This window comes from Maylandia zebra, linkage group LG18 (assembly GCF_041146795.1).
Source record: "Maylandia zebra isolate NMK-2024a linkage group LG18, Mzebra_GT3a, whole genome shotgun sequence".
In the NCBI taxonomy this organism is placed as follows: Eukaryota; Metazoa; Chordata; class Actinopteri; order Cichliformes; family Cichlidae; genus Maylandia; species Maylandia zebra.
In genome coordinates, this window is record NC_135184.1 from 9,989,815 (window position 1) to 10,013,412 (window position 23,598).

Genomic DNA, 23,598 nt, shown 5'->3' on the forward strand with positions numbered 1-23,598 from the left:
ATTAAAGCAAACTTTAATGTTTGACAATTACCTGGAAATACCTGTGGTATTTCTGTGTATTCTTGTTTGCTTTTAAGCAAAGCAGAATGCTGGGAACCTAATGTAGGAATTATTCAAACAATATAATATAGTACTACTATCCAAATATGCCAAACACAGAGAGAGAGGGAACCATTCACACTCACACTAATCACTTATTAACCTAACCCCACTAACGTCTTTGGACTCTGGTAGGAAGAAAGTGGAATTTAGTACCTTCTTACTATGAGGCAACAGTGTTAACCTGCTTCTTTTTTTTGTTGCATGGGGCAGCACGGTAGGGCATTGGTGCCCTACCGTGCTGCCCCATGCAACAAAAAAAAAGGACTTTGTCAGACACTTTCCAGATGGTGTTGTAAAGTACTAACAGTAGTTTTGAGGCGTCACGATGCGGCTCAACTTGTTTTACATTACAGTGCAGTACCACCTAATGTGGTAGTACTCCATGCGGCTGAACGTCCCATGATGTCCTTTGTATATGAACGTCCGAAGAAATATTTTGAAAGATGATCAGAAAACCTAGAGAACTCAAGACCACAAAGATGCTACCTAAGACTTCTACATATAGACATGGGCAAAACGTGGACAATATATGAAGGAGTATTTTGTATGGTAAAAGATGTACATAGGTATTATATTATTTAGTTAAACCATGACATCTAATTATTAACTGTTTATTTTATCTCAAAGATTACAAAATAGATATCCCCAAATTATTTTTTTTATCTCAAGAACAATTCAAAAACCGGATCTGTCAGCTGCGAACGTCTGCTGGATATCTTCACAATCGAGTGGCTAAAAATGTTTTTTATTTATTACATTCTTCCCTTAAAGAATATTTTCCCTCTGCCAGTACTATACAGCTACACCTAAAACTGCTGTAAAAGACTTATGCAAGCCGTTGTATCATGCTGCTGCTAAACGTCCCTGTGAGGCTGCTGAAGATTCGAAACTCTTTATAATCATTAGCAGCACAGCACTTCTAGACCAAGAGGGCTTAAAAAGAGAGAAGAGAGGAAAAAGGTTTACTTACTGAAAGAGACTGCTGTGATTAAAGATGAAGGAGGAGGACGTAGAGCAAGTTACGCACTCAGTTACAAAGCCACAGAGAGCCTGGAGACTCCAGCAGTTCGGATTGGTGAGGCAGGTAGTTTTAGCTCACAGACACAGATATTGATAAAATGACTGGCTAACAAACAATTTAACCCAGTGAGAGTTGTCGACAGCAAGGATTTACATGAATGTTGTGTGAAAAATATGAACCAATAGTAGAGGTGAGTGTGTTTACATGGACATGGCTATTTCGGGAGTCAAATACAGGATATGGTCTAGGACTAAAAAACACACGTCTCTTACGATAAACAAAGAGCTGTTTAGTTATCGCTCTTTCTGTGCTTGATACTGTAATCGTACGCCTGAAACTGTGTACTTGATCGATGATTCGCCAATCTGATATCATCTTTTACCCTCTCTTAAAAAACTCAACTCGCAATAGTAGATTTTTTTGGACACTGAGGTTCACAAACTAAGCCTATTAAGGTTATACGAATTGTCTGAAGCAATCCATATAGCGCCCCTCCCTTCGAGACCGTCTTCCCCTTACGATCAATTTTAATTGGCTGCCACTCATAAATAGAAGGTTGGAACAGCAGGTTGGAGGGGCTTCTGCACTCACAGCAGTGGGAAACGACTGTCTGAAACCTTATGTTTAAAGCAGCCTGAAGTCTGAGCTCTTGGTTTACAGGGATTATCTGCACAAATACTGATCTCGTTATTTGAGACATTGCACACATTTAATATGAGTATCTGTAAACTTTGATTACGTTTGATCTGGTTGTAAAGAGACCTTCAAAGAGATAAAATTGACTCTGATACTTTCAGACAGGCTCAGTGCTGCTTTGAGCTTCATATTCTGAAAGGTTCAGCACTTTATTTTCAGATCCCACATTGCCTGGGAGCCTGTGAGCTTGGGGACAACTGAGTGATCCTCTGAGGGCCTGCAGCATCCATTTTCATTACTCACCCCATGCTGCTACTTTGCCCTTTTCAGCATCACAGCAGCCATTTATGGGCAACTCCTCTGGGCCACCACAGCAACCCTGCTCTCTTTATAGCCGCCCAGAGAGACCGTCTATCCCTTCATCAAGCCATTTAGCAAATACTCCTATTGAGTATGAAAGTGCCAGTCTCTTTATTTGCCACTGTCAGTTGGCTAGGAGAGGTCCCTAAATCCAAAACACACACATCTACCTATTTATCAGCTTTGGTTTGAAATAGTCATGGAACATCAATCACAATTTTGGGTGTCTACCGTAAGTCTCTGATTGTTTATCGATCAGTTTCCTGCATGAATCTTGTCTCGTAAATCCATACTCATGCATCATACCGGGTATTTAAAAAGTGCAAAAAGAGCAGCAGCTACACTGCAGTAAGTGCTCGTTCTTATAAAAACAACAGAGAGAAACTCAACTTTCTGCTCTGAGAATAATTAATTTCTGCGTATTACAAATGCGCATTTCTTTATCTTCCTCCTCCTGCAAGACAGAGACTTCCCTGGTCTAAGGGGAAGTAAAAGAAAAAAAACCTAACAGTAACGTTATGTAATTGTTCTTTTAGCAAGCTTACACCGCTCTCTTCATCCGCAGCAAGAAAAAAAAATCAATTTGTTTTCTGTGAATTTCCATCTAGACACATAACCACTGTGAATATGCAAGATAAGTGGGTGGGTGACATTTACAGAATCTGCACAGGTTACAGTTAAAGACTGAAGTTTCTTCTTTGTTGGCATTATAGTTTTCTGTGTGACTCTGGGACAAAATCAAAGAATACGATTTTCAAAAGGAATCTCACTGCTGGTTATGAACCAGGTTAATGGTTGCAGAAATCATCTTTTAAATAAAAGCACAAGTACTTTTGACAGCTTTCTGTTCTATCCCAGTAACAGATTGATTAGTTGAACTCTTTGTTTATTGTCTATTAAAAAAATCTTAAGGAAAAGTGTCCAATGTTTGATATTTCATGGGTCTCAAGAATTAGATTTTGCTGCCATTATTGGTCTTGTATACACTCATCTGTGTACGATGACCTGCAAAAATTCAAATTAAGCATGAGAATGAGGAAGAAATGTAAATAAATGACTTTGAATGTGGTTGCTGGTGCTGGACAGGCTGGTCTGAGCATTTCAAAAAATGCTGATACACCGGACACAACCATGTCTGGGGTTTAAAGAGGATGGTCTGATAAAGAGCAGCAGTTCTCTGTGTAGAATATCATCTCTGAACTTGTAGTTAGTCAAACTTTTAAGCAGATGGACTGCAGCAGAAGAAGACCACACCTTGTTCTACTCTTATCAGCTAACAGGAAACTCACACAGCTTCAGCAAAACTAGACAACAAAAACCTAAAAACAAGGCCTGGTCTGTTAAGTCTTGATTTTACAAAGCTCAGTTCATCTCAAGATAGTTTCTTAAATATGACAATGAGTTCACTGTACTCAAATGGACTCCATAGTCACCAGTATCAGTATTATTTTTACAGCACCAAATCATAATAACAGTTGCCTCAAGGTGCTTTAAATTATACTCAGTCCAGTACATTCTAATAAGGTGTACTAAAGTGCCCAATTTGTAAATATAATGGAGGGTGTTTCAAACACACATGCAGTAATTAGAATTTTGTAACTCTTGATTGGACATGAGACATTTAAAGACAACCACAATGTTCTTAGTTGGCATAATTTATTGTGCTTTATAGACCAATTATCCAATGAATCAAGGAAATAACTGCAAGACTCAGTATAACAATAAAAATTAATGTTAACTGAGGTTCAGCAGAATACACTCAATGAAAAATTAAAGGATTAGCCCATTATGCATTAGCCCATTATTAGTTAAATAAAAGGAAATGAAACTGCAACTATCTTCAATTCATCATTTTTAAAGAAAATAAAATGCCAGCTTTAGTGTTCCTGGAAAATCTTTTGGGTTTTTACTTGAGATTCTGTTGGACAGCTTACTCGTTTTGGTGACTTTTATAGACCGAGTGATTCAGCTGCAATCGGTTGCCATCCTCCAGTTTCTACAGTATATATGGTGACATTTATTTAAACTATGCAGTCTTGTTCTATTCATTTAGACAGGTTAGAAAGCTCCTGGAGACGTCAAAGATTTAAAATTTGTTCCTCTCCATGAGAGATGCAGGGCGGATGGAGAGGAAACCACCCGAGAACAATTGGGTCTATACAGACAGATGGAGACGCCTGATAGTCTACAGCTACATATGTTTAGAAAGGAAGAGGAGAATGAAATTAACTCAAGGCAGCCAAGTTCACTCTGGACTGGAGCCCATATTCAACTGTTTCTTTGTGTAAGGCAGTATTATGTGAAAAAGTATGAAACAAGATTTTTCATTTAAATGAATCAGTTTCTTATCTCAATAAACCAGAAACAAAACCTAATAAAATGGCACACAAATCCAATCACAACAAACAAACAAAAATCCTTAAATGCTAAAACCATTTGTTAGCACACAGCAACCGTCTTATGTACCTTCTGTGATAGATATTAACTTTCCATTGCAGCACAACAGGAAGCTGCGTCAATTGCGGCCATTGTTTTTTTCAAAACCTTTTTTTTTTTTTGGATTTTGTTGTTGTTTTCCCTTCAATCGAGTGCATTTAGCAGAACATCCCTAAAAGGTTATTAGCAGTGATGTTTGGCACAGCCATCAGGTCAGCATCAGCCTGCTTATGCACCTTATTTAGGACTCTGTATGAGTGTGTGTTTGAAAGAAAGCCTCCACATGCTTCCTGGCCTTGAAGCAAAACAGATAGATTCACTTACTGAACTGCCGGCATTAAAACAGCCTGACATGATGTCTTTTTGCTCCAGTCTGACGTGAGGACAACCATTTTAATAAAGATCTATCTAAAACCGTTCTCGTAGAAAACAGCGGCTATAAGACTCAAGCCTGAGTCGCACTGCCGGAGTGGCATGTGCCTCGATAAGCATCGTCGTTCAGACTATTTTTAGTTCTCTGGCATTGTGCCAGATAAAATGCAGACTCTGGAGTGTTCATCAAGTCCATTTCATCAAAGTGAAACACAAGCTGGAGGAAACTAACTTATAAACTGCTGTGCAGGCTTTATATAGTGCAAGGTTCCCACTGGTGGTGGGTTGTCAGGTACAAGACGAGGAGGATATTTAGCGCTTCTGTGAGTCACACCTGAGGAGGTCAGAACTACCATAGAAACTAAATTGCCTGACTTTGATGATGCTTTACGTTATGCAGATAAAAGTATCCTTCAGTGATCTGCACTTGTTAGTTACACACTTTACAGGGTGGAGTAGCTGTTAAATGTGTTTTAGTCAGTACCTAACATTTTAGGCACTTAACTATAGAACTTTAACCTAATGAAGACTTAGTCTTCTTTTAAATAAGAAGACGCTCTGATGATTTCTTGTCAATGACAGCCACATTTTGTTATACTGTATGTTTAAACACTGCTCAAAAACACTTCACAGTATAACACAAAGTCAGTTAAATTTTAGGGATAGTCCTGTCCTGCTAGGAAGCAGAAAATATTGTGAATCCATTTTACCTGCTTTGCAAATGAAAGTGACAACAGGTACAAAAACAAGGACATCCCCAAAAAGAGAATGGCTTTGGAGGGAGTGCAAAAGACCATTGCTTTCTCCTGACTGATATTTTTTCTAGTTTTTCTTGGTGCTACTGTCCTTGTCACTACTGATGGCATGAAAATGAAACAGTATCTGAAGCCCACAAGACAGTTTGGCTAGAAAAAAGTACACAAGTTGCCTGCTGGATTTTATTTTGTAGGGCTTGAGTAGTGCTCCAAACCTTCGTGTGACAGTACATACTGTAGCTGCTCTGCCTGTGCAGCTTGAATGAGCGTTACTTTGCTGCTGTGTCTTCAGTGTACTTTCAATTGCACCAAAGCACATGAAATTGATCCAATATGGTTTATAACTGTGTTATCCCTGAATTTTAACTGCTTAGTGTATTTAGGCCTTATGTACTCACATGACAGTACTTCATTGTTCTGGGCACATTACAAATAAATTCAAATTCAAATTCAAATTTTATTTGTCACACACACACAACCATACACAGTATGACATGGGGGTGAAATGCTTGTAGCTGTACAATGCCCGACCATTAAATGACAGAAGAAAAGTTTTACAATATTTACAATTTACTACAAAAATTTACAAATTAACTTAGGAATTTACAGTAAAGAATGTGCAAATAGCAGAAGAGATTATAAAGATAAGGATTATAAATTATAGGAATTATAGGATTATAGGAAATGTGTGGTGGTGCGTGTGGTGACGTGTGTGAGAGTCCAGTCTTATAGTGACGTGTTTGGGAGAGTCCAGTCCTACACCTGGTTCAGGGCCCGAATAGCCTGGGGGAAGAAGCTCCTCCTCATTCTCTCTGTTTTGGCCTTAAGGGAGCGGAAGCGCTTCCCAGACCTCAACAGTGAGAAGAGTCCATTGTTGGGATGGGAGAGGTCCATCATAATCTTCCTAGCTTTGGTCTTGCACCGCTTGGTGTAGATGGACAGCAGGTCAGGGAGCTCTGATTGAATGATGCGTTCTGCCGAGCGCACCACCCTTTGCAGATCTTGTCTGTCCTGCTTGGTGCTGTTCCCAAACCAGGTGCAGATGTTTGACGTCAGGACGCTCTCGATGGTGCAGGAGTAGAAGTTCTTGAGCACCTTCAGTGGCAGATGGAAGTCTCTAAGTCTTCTGAGGAAGAAGAGACGCTGACGGGCTTTCTTAACCAGGGTGTTGATGTGACAGGACCATGACAGGTCCTGAGTGATGTGGACACCCAGGTATCGGAAACTGTCCACTCTCTCCACTGGCGTGCCACTGATGATGAGGGGTTTGTAATTCCTCGCCTGCTTTGTAGTGAAGTCCACGATCAGCTCCTTAGTCTTGCTGACGTTTAGGAGGAGGTTATTCTCCTGGCACCAGGTCTCCAGGTTCCTAATCTCCTCCAGGTAGGCCGTCTCGATGTTGTCGGAGATCAGACCCACAACAGCAGTCACAAATAGTCACCTGCAAGGACTATGAGGCAGGCATACTCATTACAATGAGCTGACCGACTGTACATAGTGACAACTGCAGCATTTTGAGCTAAAAAGAATAGCTCTGCTTACACTCTCCTTTTTTGGTTGCAAGGTTTAAATGACACAAATTCAGTTGGCACACTAACCTTTCTTTTTCTATTACAAAACAGATCATGCGCACCACAGACCACATCCTCTAAACTGAACGTTGAACTTTGCAATAATGATTTTTCTGATGACTTTTCTGTTTATGCACTGGCTGCTTGGATGTTCTGTAGCTGGGCTGTTGAGGCAGACAAATTAAAAGCCTGATAACCACAAAGAGAAGTTGAATGTGATCGTATTACTCCTTATTTGCAGTCTTATTTGTTGTCAATCATTAGAAACAGCATAAAAAAATCTAAATCAAAGATGATTTTGTCAAAAGACCACCTGCTGCCACCAACTTTTTTTTAAATAAATCGAAAAATTCATGGATAACAACAATCATTATATTTAACCATTAACAAATATCGCTTCAATAAAAGAGCTTGTCCATACTGGCAGAATAACCATTAGAGAAACATAAAAAAATATTTTGGTAATTACTAATGGCATTAAAACACTCAGTGGTGATCTATATAGGCAAATGTATATAAGAGCAATCATAGTGTTGTTTACATATGGCTGATATGGGGTTATTTATCTTGAACTGTTAAATCCAAACGGGCTCCTGTCTACACACAGAACCACTGACATGATTATGAAAACTGCTGCTTGTTGGATTATATCTAAGTCCCGCAAAAAAGATGCTAATTTTTAGCTGAGTTTATCTATCATCCTCCTCTGTTTATTACACAAAAGCAATAATGCAAAGAAAAGCTTTCTGAGTGGCAGCTTATGTACTCATCTTCTTTTGAGGGGGGACAGTATTAACCTGTTTGAGTCATAATCCCACCTGTATTAAAACTGTGGCGTCGCTGGTGCAGCCGCAGGCTATTTTCTACGTGATAAGCTGAAATCCTCAAGGCAATGAATTCCAGTGGAATTCAAGTAGATTTAATTCAAAAGCAGGAAATATTTCTGTGTACACACACTATATATACCCACTGTATATATACTGTCTCTTCAGACCTTAGAAAGATCAGGTCTTTTGTTTTTGAATGAGTTGCATTTTTATCATTTTGACCTGAGTGAACTGAATTTAAAAATGAGACTGACCTGAGTGGACCGCAGAGATTTGAAAGAGTCAGCACCTCTGAGGTTCCACAGGGTCAAATTATGGCCATCACATATAAATGAAGACTTTTATGAGAGGTAAAGTATTTATAGTATTGGTTAATATATTCTCTTCTCTCCCGCTAGATCTGTACTCCTGACCTTGTGGTGTTCCTGGCCTGCACTAACCACCGTTTGAAGGAGAGGCTGCAGAAACGAGCCGAGCAGCAGGGACGGCCTGACGACAACCCTAAGGCCACTGAGCGCCGTCTGACCAACTTCAAACAAAACACCATTCCTCTGGTCAAATACTTCCAGGAAAGGGGACTTATTGTTACGGTAAGGCTGCCGAAAAACCCATTTTTAGAGAAATTACACTCATACAGCACTTCAAACCAAAGGATGTGGAGATCAGGGTGGTGGGTGGGTGAGCACGGCTTCCAGCTGGCACAGAATTGACATTCACATAATCATCCATCCATTCATTATTTTTCTTAACTCCTTACCCAGCCCCAGTTTCCACGAGAGTTGGAGCCTATCCCAGACACCGCACAGTGCTCTCACAGAGAGACGCAACCCTGTATGGTGACATCCACAACTACGGCCAATTTAGAATCACCAATGAACCTAAAATTGTTCGTTTTTTGTGGCAGTAAGTCACAGCTATGCCAAACCCACATAGAAGTGCAGATGGAGCCAGAACCAACCTCAAAAGTTAACCATTACATCACCTTGAATCACCTTGAAACCCTCTTGCTCAAGTGTCAAAAATAGATTATTATTATCATTATTATTATTTTACTCCCATCATACATTTTGGGGCGCTTTTTTTTTACAGATTTTTGAAGAATGTTGAGCATGAGCTAGTAATTTCATTTATTTGTAATTTCAAAAGCACTCTAGCTATAAGGTGAAGGGGTTTTTATAACTGCAGTTTAATTGGTAGCCATTGGGTGATGGGTGACTAGCAGGTACACGTGCCTCTCCAGCCACTTCTTTATTATTTAACCCTAATGGCTTAATCCCAATACACATCATTCATCATGTATGACTGCAGGCAATTTAAAAAGCACAGCATCTGATGAGACTGTTCCCACTGGGCAAGTCTTAATGCCAGGTCAATAAAATGAAGAAAAAGTTCTCTTTGGATGCAACTGGGGGGAAAAAGCTATAGTTTCCGTGATCATAAACAACAGGGCTGAGCAAATGCCATTTTTGTTCTAATGAGGTTGCTTGGTAAAAACTCTTTATAAGAGGACTTTATTAGTCCTCTTAAAAGAAATCCACCTGATATTTGTTAAAACAAAGTCTGTTAAGACAAAGTTGTTGAGACAGTGTGCACAAAATTAGAAATCTATTTAATAGCTGCAGAGATACAGTCTGAATGAAAGGCCTGACCATGCTTGGTAGGTCAGTGTTATCCTTCTGTCTGACGGGGCTTGCCTGGATGCATAGATGTAGGCCTGTGCATAGCAATTTTGTTAAAATGACCCAAGATCTTCATTGTCATGCTTACCACACTCACCACAGCAGGAGCGTGCATTCAAAGTCAAGTACGTTTCCAACCTGCGTCAGTTAGTTTCTGATTGTTTGGAGCTGAAATCCAGACTGCTGCTGTTGAAACAGAGATTTCAGTGTTAACTGGAGACCTCTGGGATATTCATCTGATTGTGTGGCTTGGTGCAAAGTGGCATTGAGTTACCCTTGGCATGTGTGAGTTGAGTGCAAATAGAGATATTGGCTCCTGCAGTCAGCAGCCCACTCTTCTGGTGGGAGTCTTATTGATCTGTCTGAGTGTCAGCTCAGTGTCGTCTTCTTTGTAGCAGAGGGAATACTGAATAACTTCTCTACTGTATTATTGCAAGAAAGAGACTTTATTTGCATTCGTATGGATTTGGATCTTTGTCTTGGGATGTCTTCAAATCAAATGCATACAATAACCTTCACTGGATTTTCATATCAACACTAAAAAGAAGGCTTATGTAACTTTTGCTTCCTGTCACCTCAGGTAACGGTGAAAACATCAGTGTCATTAAGGGGTTGGCTCCACACATATTCCCATTTAATTTGCTTGCTTTGTTCATTCATGTGTTATGTTTTTCCAGTTTCTTAGCATGCTATTTTTATGCTCTGCTTATTTTCTTTTTGTCTGGCCAGCTGTTCTGTCTCATCACACTTCTTGAATCTCATTTCTGATTCGGTGTTGCTTGTTCTCTCTTTTTCAATCGCCTCTACCTGCACTCAGCGAGCCTGTTTGTCAGAGAGATAACAGGCTTTTTGTTTGTTTGTTTCAAATCCAATAACCTGCATTTCTTTGGACTGTGTGGAGAGGAAAAGAAGAGCAGGTCTTAAAGTATTCATGACTTCTCAATTTTGCATCTTGTCGACCCCCTGTGTGCAGTGCGTTGTTGTGCTGCAGTCTTTTTGAAAAATGGTGGAAGACACATCACGTATAAGGTGTCATTAATACATCTGCAACGTGGATGAAATGGTATGGTTGCAAATCTGGCAAGTTTTTAATGCACTGTGCGCTGGCACCCATTCCAGTTCGCATCATTTTCACTACTGAACGTTCCCCATCAGAGGCCTAAGGACAGTACAGTGGGACTCCACATTTATAGTTTCATCAGGGGAGACAATTTCATGGTGCTCAGCCTTGTGACAGTAAAAAAAAAAAGATTGGCATGGTCCTGCTCCTGGTCAGCACCATGCATGTCACTGGGATTGAAAACTGTGGACTCATTTTGCTAAAAGATGCTGACAACTGCTTTTACTCTCTAGTGATGCTCTTGCTTCCAAGCAATAACTTGAAAAACTTTCCAGATGCTACTTAAGAAAAATAAATGTCAACCAGAAATATGCAAAAACATAACCTATCTCACTTACCTGTAATAAAAGCAAAATGGACAATTCCCCTGGCTTTGACAAGGGGAAACCAGAGCATAATGTAAAAGTGACTCCCCTCTTCCCCACTTCCTGTGAAAGACCAAAATAGTAAACACAACATTTTCAAAACCCTTAGTTTACCTGGATGCAAGCCCAGTAATCCAGGTAACGAAATCAAAGAAAATTAGAAGTTACCTCGTCACCTGGATGCAGCATTTTCAGTGAAACGAATGTTTCATCACTCATCCAACTGACGTCTTTGGTCTCTCATTATTGAGCATGCATCAAGACACCTAGTTTACCCACCACCAAAAGAAAACACAAGACCTTTTACACTTCTCCTTGACATAAACAGGAAGAAAATGTGTTAATAAGAAAGTTTTCCCAGACCAGAATAATAGGGTCTCAATTCAAAGTAGGTACCTAAGTTTTCAGCCAGACACAGAAGAGGGAGGAAAAGACACTATTCACACACCATCAGTTTAAAAAAAAGGTCATAACAGCTGCAGAAGATATCAATACACTTCATAATATTTTCCACTTAAATAACAAAACACCTCCCCCCCAAAAAACCCCAAAGATGAGAAAAAGGAGAGAAAGGTGTTAGAAAAAATAGCAACATGCAAAATAGTTATAAGGTGTTTTGTTTTCACTGCTACCAGCATTCATGTGTCACAGCTGCAGTTTTAATTTAAATGATTTATTCCTCTAGAATTAAAAAGTAATAATGCAATGTGTTGATTTATTCTCAGTGGTGGCTCTGCTCCCTCAGCTTCATAGCTGCCTGCCTGTGTGGTCAAAAGACCATCAATACCTAATATAGATTTATGCCCCAACTACTTTAATCATCATCAAAGGCTGATATTGCCCAACTGCATTCTGTGGCCTACTTTTGTCCTAAAACACATTAAAAAAAAACCTTTTCATTTTGAAGTTAAATCCTGAATCTGTTGAGTCACAATACACAAACAATCCTTGTGTCCTCATTTTTCATCAAAGTGCTGCAGACTGAGTACCTAAGAAAAGCTCTAGATAAAAAAAAGAATCTTTTTATATCAATGCAATGCTTTACAGAAAAAAAATGGTACATACAGTGGGGCAAAAAAGTATTTAGTCAGCCACCGATTGTGCAAGTTCCCCCACTTAAAATGATGACAGAGGTCAGTAATTTGCACCAGAGGTACACTTCAACTGTGAGAGACAGAATGTGAAAAAAAAATCCATGAATTCACATGGTAGGATTTGTAAAGAATTTATTCGTAAATTAGGGTGGAAAATAAGTATTTGGTCACCTCAAACAAGGAAAATCTCTGGCTCTCACAGACCTGTAACGTCGTCTGTAAGAAGCTTTTCTGTCCCCCACTCGTTACCTGTATGAATGGCACCTGTTTGAACTCATCATCTGTATAAAAGACACCTGTCTACAGCCTCAAACAGTCAGACTCCAAACGCCGCCATGGCCAAGACCAAAGAGCTTTCGAAGGACACCAGGAAAAGTATTGTAGACCTGCACCAGACTGGGAAGAGTGAATCTACAATAGGCAAGCAGCTTGGTGTGAAAAAAATCAACTGTGGGAGCAATCATCAGAAAATGGAAGACATACAAGACCACTGATAATCTCCCTCGATCTGGGGCTCCACGCAAGATCTCATCCCGTGGGGTCAAAATGATCATGAGAACGGTGAGCAAAGATCCCAGAACCACACGGGGGGACCTGGTGAATGACCTGCAGAGAGCTGGGACCAAAGTAACAAAGGTCACCATCAGTAACACACTACAACGGCAGGGAATCAAATCCCGCAGTGCCAGACGTGTTCCGCTGCTGAAGCCAGTGCATGTCCAGGCCCGTCTGAAGTTTACCAGAGAGCACATGGATGATACAGCAGAGGATTGGGAGAATGTCATGTGGTCAGATGAAACCAAAGTAGAACTTTTTGGTATAAACTCAACTCGTCGTGTTTGGAGGAAGAAGAATACTGAGTTGCATCCCAAGAACACCATACCTACTGTGAAGCATGGGGGTGGAAACATCATGCTATGGGGCTGTTTTTCTGCCAAGGGGACAGGACGACTGATCCGTGTTAAGGACAGAATGAATGGGGCCATGTATCGTGAGATTTTGAGCCAAAACCTCCTTCCATCAGTGAGAACTTTGAAGATGAAACGAGGCTGGGTCTTCCAACATGACAATGATCCAAAACACACCGCCCGGGCAACAACGGAGTGGCTCCGTAAGAAGCATTTGAAAGTCCTGGAGTGGCCTAGCCAGTCTCCAGACCTCAACCCCATAGAAAATCTGTGGCGGGAGTTGAAAGTCCGTGTTGCTCGGCGACAGCCCCAAAACATCACTGCTCTCGAGAAGATCTGCATGGATGAATGGGCCAAAATACCAGCTACTGTGTGTGTGCAAACCTGGTAAAGACCTATAGTAAACGTTTGACCTCTGTTATTGCCAACAAAGGTTATGTTACAAAGTATTGAGTTGTATTTTTGTTATTGACCAAATACTTATTTTCCACCCTGATTTACGAATAAATTCTTTACAAATCCTACCATGTGGATTCATGGATTTTTTTTCACATTCTGTCTCTCACAGTTGAAGTGTACCTCTGGTGCAAATTACTGACCTCTGTCATCATTTTAGGTGGGGGAACTTGCACAATCGGTGGCTGACTAAATACTTTTTTGCCCCCACTGTACTCTAAGAATGGGAAATAGCAAAGGAAAACTACAAAAAAAGGACAATAATAAATTGTCTTGGATAGAGTGCATTAAAAACTTGAACCCATAGTGTGGAAATGTAAGTATGTCTTAAATAGCAGTTGGCATTGAGACCGTTTGATGTCTCCAGTCATCTAGATATAACTAAATAACACCAGAAATAAAATGTTAAGAAAAATAATAAAGGTTTGTTTAATCTTGCCAAGTTTTTTTTCTGGTTTGATCACAGAATAAAGCATTCAGACTTCACAATTCTGTGTAAGCACCATGAGTCCAGCAGGAAAAAAGAAAACGTGTAAACAATTAAGAAAGTTAAGCCCGAGCACGGCTCAAGACTTAGCATGCACATCCACATCTCATGTTATACTTTTCCCAAGTTTTAGATCTTGCAAAGAAATTCTTCTATTTTCTGCTATAGTTCCAAAGTGTGGTTATATTATACACTATATTTTACTAGGAACTGACCTCCCAGCCCATTGTTCCTTCAGTGGTCATTCTCAGGAGCTCAGTCATTTCCAGCGTGGTACCGTAATAGGATGCCACCTGTGCAACAAGGCCAGTTGTGAAATTTCCCCACTACTAAATATTCCACAGTGCACCGTTATGCCGGGCCAAGGCACATAGTACGCACTCCTAAATCTTGTGGAAAGCCTTCACTGAAGAGTTGAAGCTATGATAGCTAAAAAAGAGTGGGCCGGCATCATACTAAACCCTATGGACTAAGAATGGGATGGCGACGAGTGAATATTTTGAACAATATAGTCACTGAAACGAGTCAGCTCAGTTCTGGTAACTAAACAGGACGCTTCCTTTGGGAGGTTTTTGGGGCACACCCATTTTCTTGAGCGATCATATACGTAAGTGTGGCCGCAAAGCATATCAGTATGCTCTAGGACAACCTTGGAAATGTGACTGGGGAAAAGGACATCTGAAATACCATGCTTAACCTGCTGCCCCCGTTATCGGACTTCAGATAAGTGGCAGGAAATGGATGGAATTGTAACTCAGACTTTAGAAAAATGTTTAAGAAATGACCTCCAAATCATTTAGACTTGAATGAAATCCATAATTTCAGATATTAGGTTAAAAATATGCTTTGGATTGTTTTTCTATAAGTACATTTAGTTTAAACATCAGCATCTGTTCTTACGTTAAACTGGATGAATTTTCTGCTGCCTGCCACCTCTCAGTAAATCCTCTACATCTTCCCTGCATTCCCAGTGGAGTCGCTTTAATTAAGACACACTGAGCTCTGTGTCTTTTGAAGCAGCAATGTGATGTTTTCTCTCAAACTCGAGAGATGTTTTTTGAAGACAGTCTGAGCAGTAAGCTCTTTAGTTTCTCAAGAAAGTAGATTTTGTTTTAAGCTTCCTTTTTTTTTGCTAGCCAAAATAATATCCCATATAATACTATGAATTACAAGCTGGGAAACCACAATGAACCTCAGTGCAACTTAATGCTACTGTGTCAACCAAATATGGACCAAATATAGGCTCATTTAAAAACCAAAAATTAAATCAAAGGGCTACTGGGAAAATTGCAAACTCAGGGCATCAAGCAAGTTCACAAACCAGTGGGTGACAGCTACATCTATCTTTTATATACAGTCTGTAAACCACCTAGAAAAGAAACATGAGGTCAGACTTGCTTACTGGAACACACTCCCTCTTCTAGCACCAGTTAAGTTTAGGACCAGTTGTGACAGAAGAAGGGAGAAAGTCCAGACTGAAGAAAGAAAAAGTCAGGTTCAGTGGATCGGTTCAGAAATACTACTTCCTTACCAAACCATGATTATTACTTTAATGATGAAAATGATGTTTATGTATATTTGGTGTTGTTCACTCCAGCGCTTATGTTTTCTTATGGCCAGGATAATAGCTGTAAATGGACCTCTCTGGGTGCACTGTCCTTATGTGGTGTGACAGTTTGTGTTTTGTAAAAGACTCCTTGGGAATTATCAGTTTCTTCTGTGAATAGAAGAAGTCTGCAGTCTCTACAAAAGTAGTTTGAAACTTTTTTTTTAGCTTATTGATAGTTTGTCCCTTCTCTGTCCCCACTTCCACTGTGATGCAGCAAGGTCAACAGGCTGTTACAGTGGGTCTCAGACAGACTGCACGTCACTCCACCTTTCCGTTAAGCACATCTTTAGATGATTTGTCAAACCATCTTTTCAATCGCACAAGCTTAAAGACTCAGACATCAAAGGCTGGCAGAGTTTGAAGTGCTTTTAAAAAGACATCATCCCTCCACAAAAAGTGTTGAGGAGTTCTGGTTGTTCAGAAGAAACACTGATGAAGAGCTCAAATAATAAATACAAGTTAATTCTATCTTCTCAGCTGGAGCAGATCTGTAGAGTGGGTTTGTCTGTTTTCCAGTGACATTTGTGAAGGATGAAAATGTATTTTTCTCTTTAAGCCTTGACCTTTTGTGCTCCACTGAACCAACATAATCTGAATATAAAGAGGCTAAATAGATTTTTTATTCCTTTTATCTCAACAGCCCCTTGTATCACGCTTAAAAACTTACAGAGACAATAGAAAGCCTTCCAGTTAGCTGCCCATCATCAGCAGACTACAAAATCACAATATTTTTAGCCACATGAATTTTGCTTTCATTGATTTTTAAAATAATTTAATGCCAAAGTCTGATCAGTGTGCCGTGCTGGGGTTGCTTAAATTGGGATATATAAGATCTGGTGACTGCGGACAACATCTTAGTACAGAGAACTCATTGTCACTCATTACTGAAGAAACCAGTTTGAGATGATCTGAACTTTGAGACATGGCACACTACTGTTGTGGACGTTTTCCATTAAATAAAGCCTGCAGACGAGCGGTGAGCGGTAGCTAACATTCTTTAATCCAAACACACAAAGAACAGAAAACCAAGCTTGTGGAGAGCCTACATGACCGCGGGGCAGACGGTCAGCAGAGTCTCACCTGACCCTAGCATGGCTCTCAGTTAAATACCTTCTTCAGGAACAAAAGGCAGTACACAGCTGTTTCACACCTTAAGGTTCACACTCCCTTGCTACCTCCCAGAGTCCTCGAAGAGACAAAAGACTCTTCCTGTGGAGTGGTTTTCTTCCCACCACTTCCTTACTACTTACAGACATGTTAAAATCCAGTGGCACCAAGGCATCATACAATAAAATAATGTGAGTAATACATAAGTAAAAGAAATTGCTATACACTACCTTGCTGGAAGCAGCCATCAGAAGGCGTTAGCAATGATACTCAGGCTGTGGGGTTTAACCAATGCTTAGTTGGTACTGAGAAGCTTAAAATGAGCTTATTTTCATGTGATTGGCTGATTAGTTATTTCAGTTGGCAAGCCACTGAACACATGAACTTAATAAAGTTGTGGCGAGTGAGGACAGGGACCAGTTAAAAATGTTATTCAGTAAGTTTTAACATGCTGGATTATTGGGTACGAATCTCTCTTGAGATTCAAAATGTAAATTCTTCATCAATTTTTTGTCACTTTATGCTTGATATCTGATTTGTCCACCTAAACTGTAGCAAAAGTCAAGCATCGTTTTCAGGTTTGAACAACTCCACATACACCAGGAAGAAGGAATATACAACACTCATACAACACGTGTGAACACAAGGCAATAACAAGGCCAGGAAAAAGAACAAAGGAAGGAAAACTCCATAACTCACATTAAGAATTAAACTTCAAAATAAAGCAGGGTTAAAGTGAAAGAGGGACAATGAGTGGCTCTGGCAGACAAGGAGACATATGTATGCTAAGAAAAGGAAAGCATGCAGTAACACACCCACACACACCCTTATTTACACAGGGTCTCCACAGCAGTCAGCTCTGCATGTTTGATTTTGGGAGATTTTTTACACCAGATGCTCTTTCTAACGCCTCCCCAAAATTATTTGTGTTTCTTCCCAAGGATCTCTTGCTTGTTAGTCAAATGTGTAAACCACTACACTATGGAGCCACTACAGCAAGGCAAAAAGACAACAAAAACAAAGGATCAGGATACTTTTGAAGCTCATAACACATATGACAAAACATTCAAACATGACTGAGCATCAGTTTCCTGAAAGGCAGCAAATGGTTATGAGTTAGAAACACCTGATCGAGTTGCAGATGATGACTACCCAACCCAGATAGTTCTGCTTCAGGTTTCTTCCTGTTACCAGGGAGTTTTTCCTTCCTTTGGTCACCAACTGCTTGCTCACAGGGGGTTATCTGTAACAATAAATGAATTGGTTACCTTGGGAGAGTTTAAGTCTGTTTTAAAGGAACGAGAGAACAGCTCTTTTACTCAGTGTGATTGTTTTTAAATGTACTCTTAATTTGATCTGTTATTGTATATTTTACACATGTTTGTATGGGATATTGTATTTGTTTTAAATGTTATATACCTATGTGGTATGTGACTTTTGTTGCTATGATGCCAGGTCTCTCTTGGAAATGAGATTTTTAATCTCAATGAGATTTTTTACCTGGATAAATAAAGGATTAATAACATGAAGCGCCGTGTTGCGGGCACGTCGCAGACCGAAATGCAGAACTCGGGCCTTTATTGCTAGGTGTTCAAACAAGGTCAAAATAATGCACTCAACAAACACTATCTAGGGAAAATGCATGAGGGAGGATCCGATAATGAACAGATGGTGACACAGACAATGAATACAAGATAACAAGCAGAGGGGCAACAGGCGGGAACACAGGTGAGACTTACAGGGGAAAACGAGACAAGGGAAGCCCAGAGCAGAAGGAGACGCAGGACTAACAAAATTTTTAAAAAGTAGTAACTAAACATGGAATCACAGAGAGACAAAACTGTGAACACAGGGGAAGCATGATAACTAAAACCAGGGAGAGAATACAAACTCACTTAAACTGAGAACTGAACCCAGACAAGTAAAACTAAGACGATCTAAAACTAGAAACACTAAACAAAGAGAGGAAGCTAAGGATTCAAGAACAAAGGACTAAACACTGAGGAACTAGGAATGGACTATGGGACTGGACCAGACATGGGAACATAAGGCAGGTGAGGAAACAAAGGGACCTGGAATACAAAATAAACTGAAACCCAGAACATTTGTTCTCCTCTTCAATAATTGTCCTATCCGATGGACTCCACACTTTCTTGACTGATGAATGTAATAACCTCTGAGGCTTAATTGCTTTTGCACAGCGAAGCCTTTTGCGTGAACGCAATCATTCCACTTTAAATGTCAGGTCCAATGTAAGAAGGAATAGCGTGACAAAAGAACAATCGCAGTGAGTCACTTCTCCACTTCGCTGAAAAATGACTGATTTGTCGATACAAACGCTTACGAGGACGTTAATTTCTCCATGTTTAACTGACTTAACTCCTAATTTTGTCGCCCTGCATTCTGGCACCTCTGACGTACACTTTTTACATGTGAGATGTCATTTTCCTGAATGCAGTGTTTGTGATTTTCATCTAAAACATGACATTTAGATGTTTGCGAATGAAAGTCGTTTTTATCCCCTAGCATGTCGGATGACTCAATTATCAGACATACACGCACACATACACACACAAACAACTCCACAAAAACGCCCATAATCGGAAATTGCTGCGAGGAGAGATAATTGTTTGTTGGGTCCTCGGCTGAAGCTGCCTTGTCATTCTAGGAAAACTGACCGATCTAATTACGTATTCCCTGACTGAACTCAGCTCCTGCTTCCTTCCCACATGCTGTTAGGTGCCATGCAGATATAAACAAACAAGACATCGAAATTCTCCTTCGTGAGTCTCTCTAAAGATGGGCAAAATATATTTGTTCATTTTTCTTGAAATAGAAGATTTGGAGACAAGATGGGATCACATGAAAATAGTCACACATCTATTTATAGATCCTTTCATGTCTATTTATATCAAAGCTGTCATCCAGTGATGACACTGAACTTTACATAACTTCCGAAAAGACTGTTGTGAAGTACAGGGAGAGTCTTTTGAGCTCTCGAAGAGCTTCGTGTGAATTTGTTTAAACAGATTTTGCCAAATGCACAAAAGAGCTGCAGAGAGTAGATGATGCATCTGCTTTAAGATGTCTCAGAGCTTTGGCGGACTCTGATTCATCTGTTTCCTTTAATCCACCTTCTCCGAGAGAATAGATCAAGGCTGTTACTTCACCTCATATCTATAAAAGGTGCAGCTCTTTGCTTTAGTACATGAAGCTAAAACATGTTCTTACAGACATTTTTGACAACAGCTGAAGACATGATCGATAACATGATGGATGGCGAATAAAATCACTTTAAAATCAAGCGTTTTCTAAACAACCTTGGGGGTGGATCCATTTAAAAATGCTGGATTTCCAGTTTATTGCACACCATGGAAGCTGAGATTTGGAAAATTATCCTTGAACCCTGCTTAGATGTACTTGAAGAGATGTTTCTGTTCTGGCTCTCTCTTTGATACTGTCTTGGAGCAACTGGGAAAACATCATTTCCTCTGGGGTTAATAAAGTATTCTGATTCTGATCAGCAATTAAATTTATGAAAAAATATGCACATGCAGGTAGAATTTCAGCCCCCTTCAGAGCATATATACACAAGGACTATCTTGAGTACCTTTTTTGCATTTCTTGTATATAGACGCTTTGGAGCTTCTATAGTAATAAGCGAAAAATGCTAAAGCCTCGCGATGCAGGCAGGTGGATGGGGAAGGAGTGTTACATGAAAACAAAGGCTCAAATATATCAAATAGCTGATGACTGAAGTGGAAGGAGGCGAAGGATGATGGTAGGCTTACCAAGAATCTGGCTTTGACCGTGGTCCAGATGAAGAGCTGGCTTCAGAGCTGCAGTGAGCTGTTGTCACTGCTTTTTTTGTTAGATGCAAATTAAAACGCTGTCTCACAGATAACTGCAACTTTAAGAGAAAGTTGTCAGCAGTTATTGCAAAAACGTTCTTTTAAGACATTTTTGGCTTTTTGTCGAGCTTGTAAATTAAAGAGAACGAGAACCTCGAGGTAATTTTGGATGATTATTTGGCACTCAGCTTATCTCGTTGATCTGCTGATTGATCAGGTTTGACTGACAGTGGCTGTGATTATCTGCATAAAAGAATTTAATTGGAGCAGTCTCACATGCACAAAAGTGATGAATATGCCCTGGGTTGTCTTCCTCATCAGCTATCTGTTCTTGTCCAGCACCATAACTCTTTATTGTCTCATTTCTAATTGTTTAAGAGCATGTTTTTTTGTTTTTGTTTGGGGTTTTTTAACAGAGAGGACTAGATCAGTTTCAAAGCTGGCAGCTTTAAAAAGAAAGCATCCTTTATTCCTTACATCTGAATAGTTGGCATCAGAGAAAGCATGTAAGCAAAGGTAGCCAGAAACATGAAAAGAGCTGGTATCCAGTTGCTTTTGTCTCATTATTTAAAATCAGTATGACTGATCACTTTTTGCTGTTTAAGTTTAAAAAAAAAAACATTCGAACGGGCTCCATGTAATTGTAGCCCTTTGCCTGCTAGCACACTAAACTATGCTGTTTTCAAGTTTGAAGTCAAATGTCTTAAATCCCATTTTTATGTGACAAATGAGTGAGCAGCCAACCACGCAGCAAAGCTGATAGCATTATGTTGTGTTTAGGTTTGTTTTGTTGTCTGCGGACAAAAGGAAAAAGTGATTTACTGCCTGACATTCCAGTGTGGATACAGCTGTTTGGGATTTAGCAGCATTGCTGCAGTTTTGATTATTAATGGGGAGAGGTGCACACATCATTCTCATTAATCATTTTTAGCAGTTTCAGAATAAAAAAAACAGGAAGTCTAAGAAGAGTCATGTCCTCTGCTGGATGAAGAGACACTGGGATAAAGAAGATATTTACTAGCTTTAATGGGTTTAATTCAAACATTATCTGCACCCTAGTAATTTTATTTTCAATTTCCACTTTATCAGGTGCATCTATTCAGCTGTTTGTTTACGTAAATATCTAATCAGCCAATCACATGGCAGCAACTCTATGATCAAGGACTGCTGAAGTTCAAACTGAGCATCAGAATATGGATGCAAAGCCATTTAGATGACTTTGACTGCAGCATGTTTATAGGTTCCAGACACGATGGTATTTTAGAAACTGCTGATGTTCTGGGATTTTCCCACATAACCATCTTTAGGGTTTACAGAAAAGGAGAAAATATCCAATGAGCAGGTGAAAATGCATTGTTGGTGCCAGAGGTCAACAGGTGAATGACCAGACTGCTTAAAGCAATGGGAAAGCAACATTAACTCAGATAACCAGTCATTAAAACCAAATTATTCAGGGGGCCACCTCTGAACACACAGCATGTGTTTGCATAGGTTCATCAAAACTGGACAAGAGAAGACTGGAAAAACATTTCCTGGTCTGATGAGTCTCACTTTCTGCTACAGCATTCAGATGGTAAGATCAGACTTCGGAGTAAACACCATGAAGGCATGGATACATGGATACACCGCTGCCAGCAAAAACATTTGCTGGCAGCGGTGGTATAATCTGTGGGGGACATTATCTTGGTGCACTTTGGTACCAACTGCACATTATTTAAACACCACAGCCTACCTGAGTATGGTTGCTGATAGTGTCCATCCCTTTATGACCAAAGTGAACCCATCTTCTTATGGACGCTTCCAGCAGGACAACACACCATGTCAAATCAGCTCAAAGCTCGAACTGAGCTCTTAAACATGATGATCAGTTTACTGTACTCAAGTGACATTCACAGTCACCAGATCTTAATCCAGTCTTTGGGATTGGGCTGAGCAGGAGATTTGAATCATAGATGTGCGGTTAACAAATTTGCAGCAACTGGAAGAGTTTTAATGAAGTATCCTTGGGGTTAGTCAGTAAGGGTGCTTATGAAACAGAAGTTTTGGGAAGTAGATAGCTGGATGAACCATGTTTGCCTGCCAGTCTGTTATTCTGTCTAATGTAAGTGTGCTGAACTGGCTCCTCCTGACTGTCAAGATAACAACAGTCACATAATTAGTCAAAAGACCCCCAAAAAGTCAAAGTCTCTAATCTGTCCTTGATAAATAACAGTCTCTCTGAAGAGTCCCAGGGAGCTCCTTGTAAGTATAAATGGATTATACGGCGCGTCTGTGTTGGTGTCAGAACAAATGCTGGTTTTAAAGACACTGCAGTGTAACGGCAGCCACTTTTCTGATGTGATTCATGACATGGAGATTTCTGAGAAGGCTTTTGAATGCCACGCTCTCTGAGGAATCCTCAATCTGATCCTCTCTGCACCTCTTCTGCAGGTGGACTCGCAGGGCCGGCGGGGACTCGGGGGACTCTCCCACGCAGCAGACAACAGGCACAGGCCTCTTTTTTTAGGCTGTTACCATGGTAACCACAGCAGGAAGCTAGTTGTTGGTCGTGCAGCATCCCTATCTTACATCTTGTCGTTCCACTACTTCCGCCGCTGACAGTCGTTAATGTCTTCATTGAGTTCTGAGTAACTCTGCAGAGTCAAAGACCTGAAGGCGTCGCATCACAAAACTGAGAGCAGTCATGTCTTGCGTGTTTATATTTATCTGCTTTCGCTTGCACAAAGTGGCCTTTTGCCTTTCAGCTGGTTGTCATCGGCACTGATGAGAGCAGAAGGACAGCCGAGGAGCAGATTAATGGATCGGAGGAGAAGTCTGCATCAGTCAGCTTCCAGTTCACTCA

The 23,598-nt window shown here is 40.2% G+C and overlaps 1 protein-coding gene across 1 annotated transcript in view; it reads left to right on the top strand.

Annotated features, from left to right (window-relative positions):
• ak5 (adenylate kinase 5) overlaps positions 1–23,598 on the top strand; it is a 103,121-nt gene that overhangs the window by 26,094 nt on the left and 53,429 nt on the right. Inside the window, exon 6 of the mRNA XM_004555225.5 lies at positions 8,479–8,670. Coding sequence (XP_004555282.3) covers positions 8,479–8,670 — 192 coding nt within the window. The remainder of the gene's footprint in view (positions 1–8,478; positions 8,671–23,598) is intronic.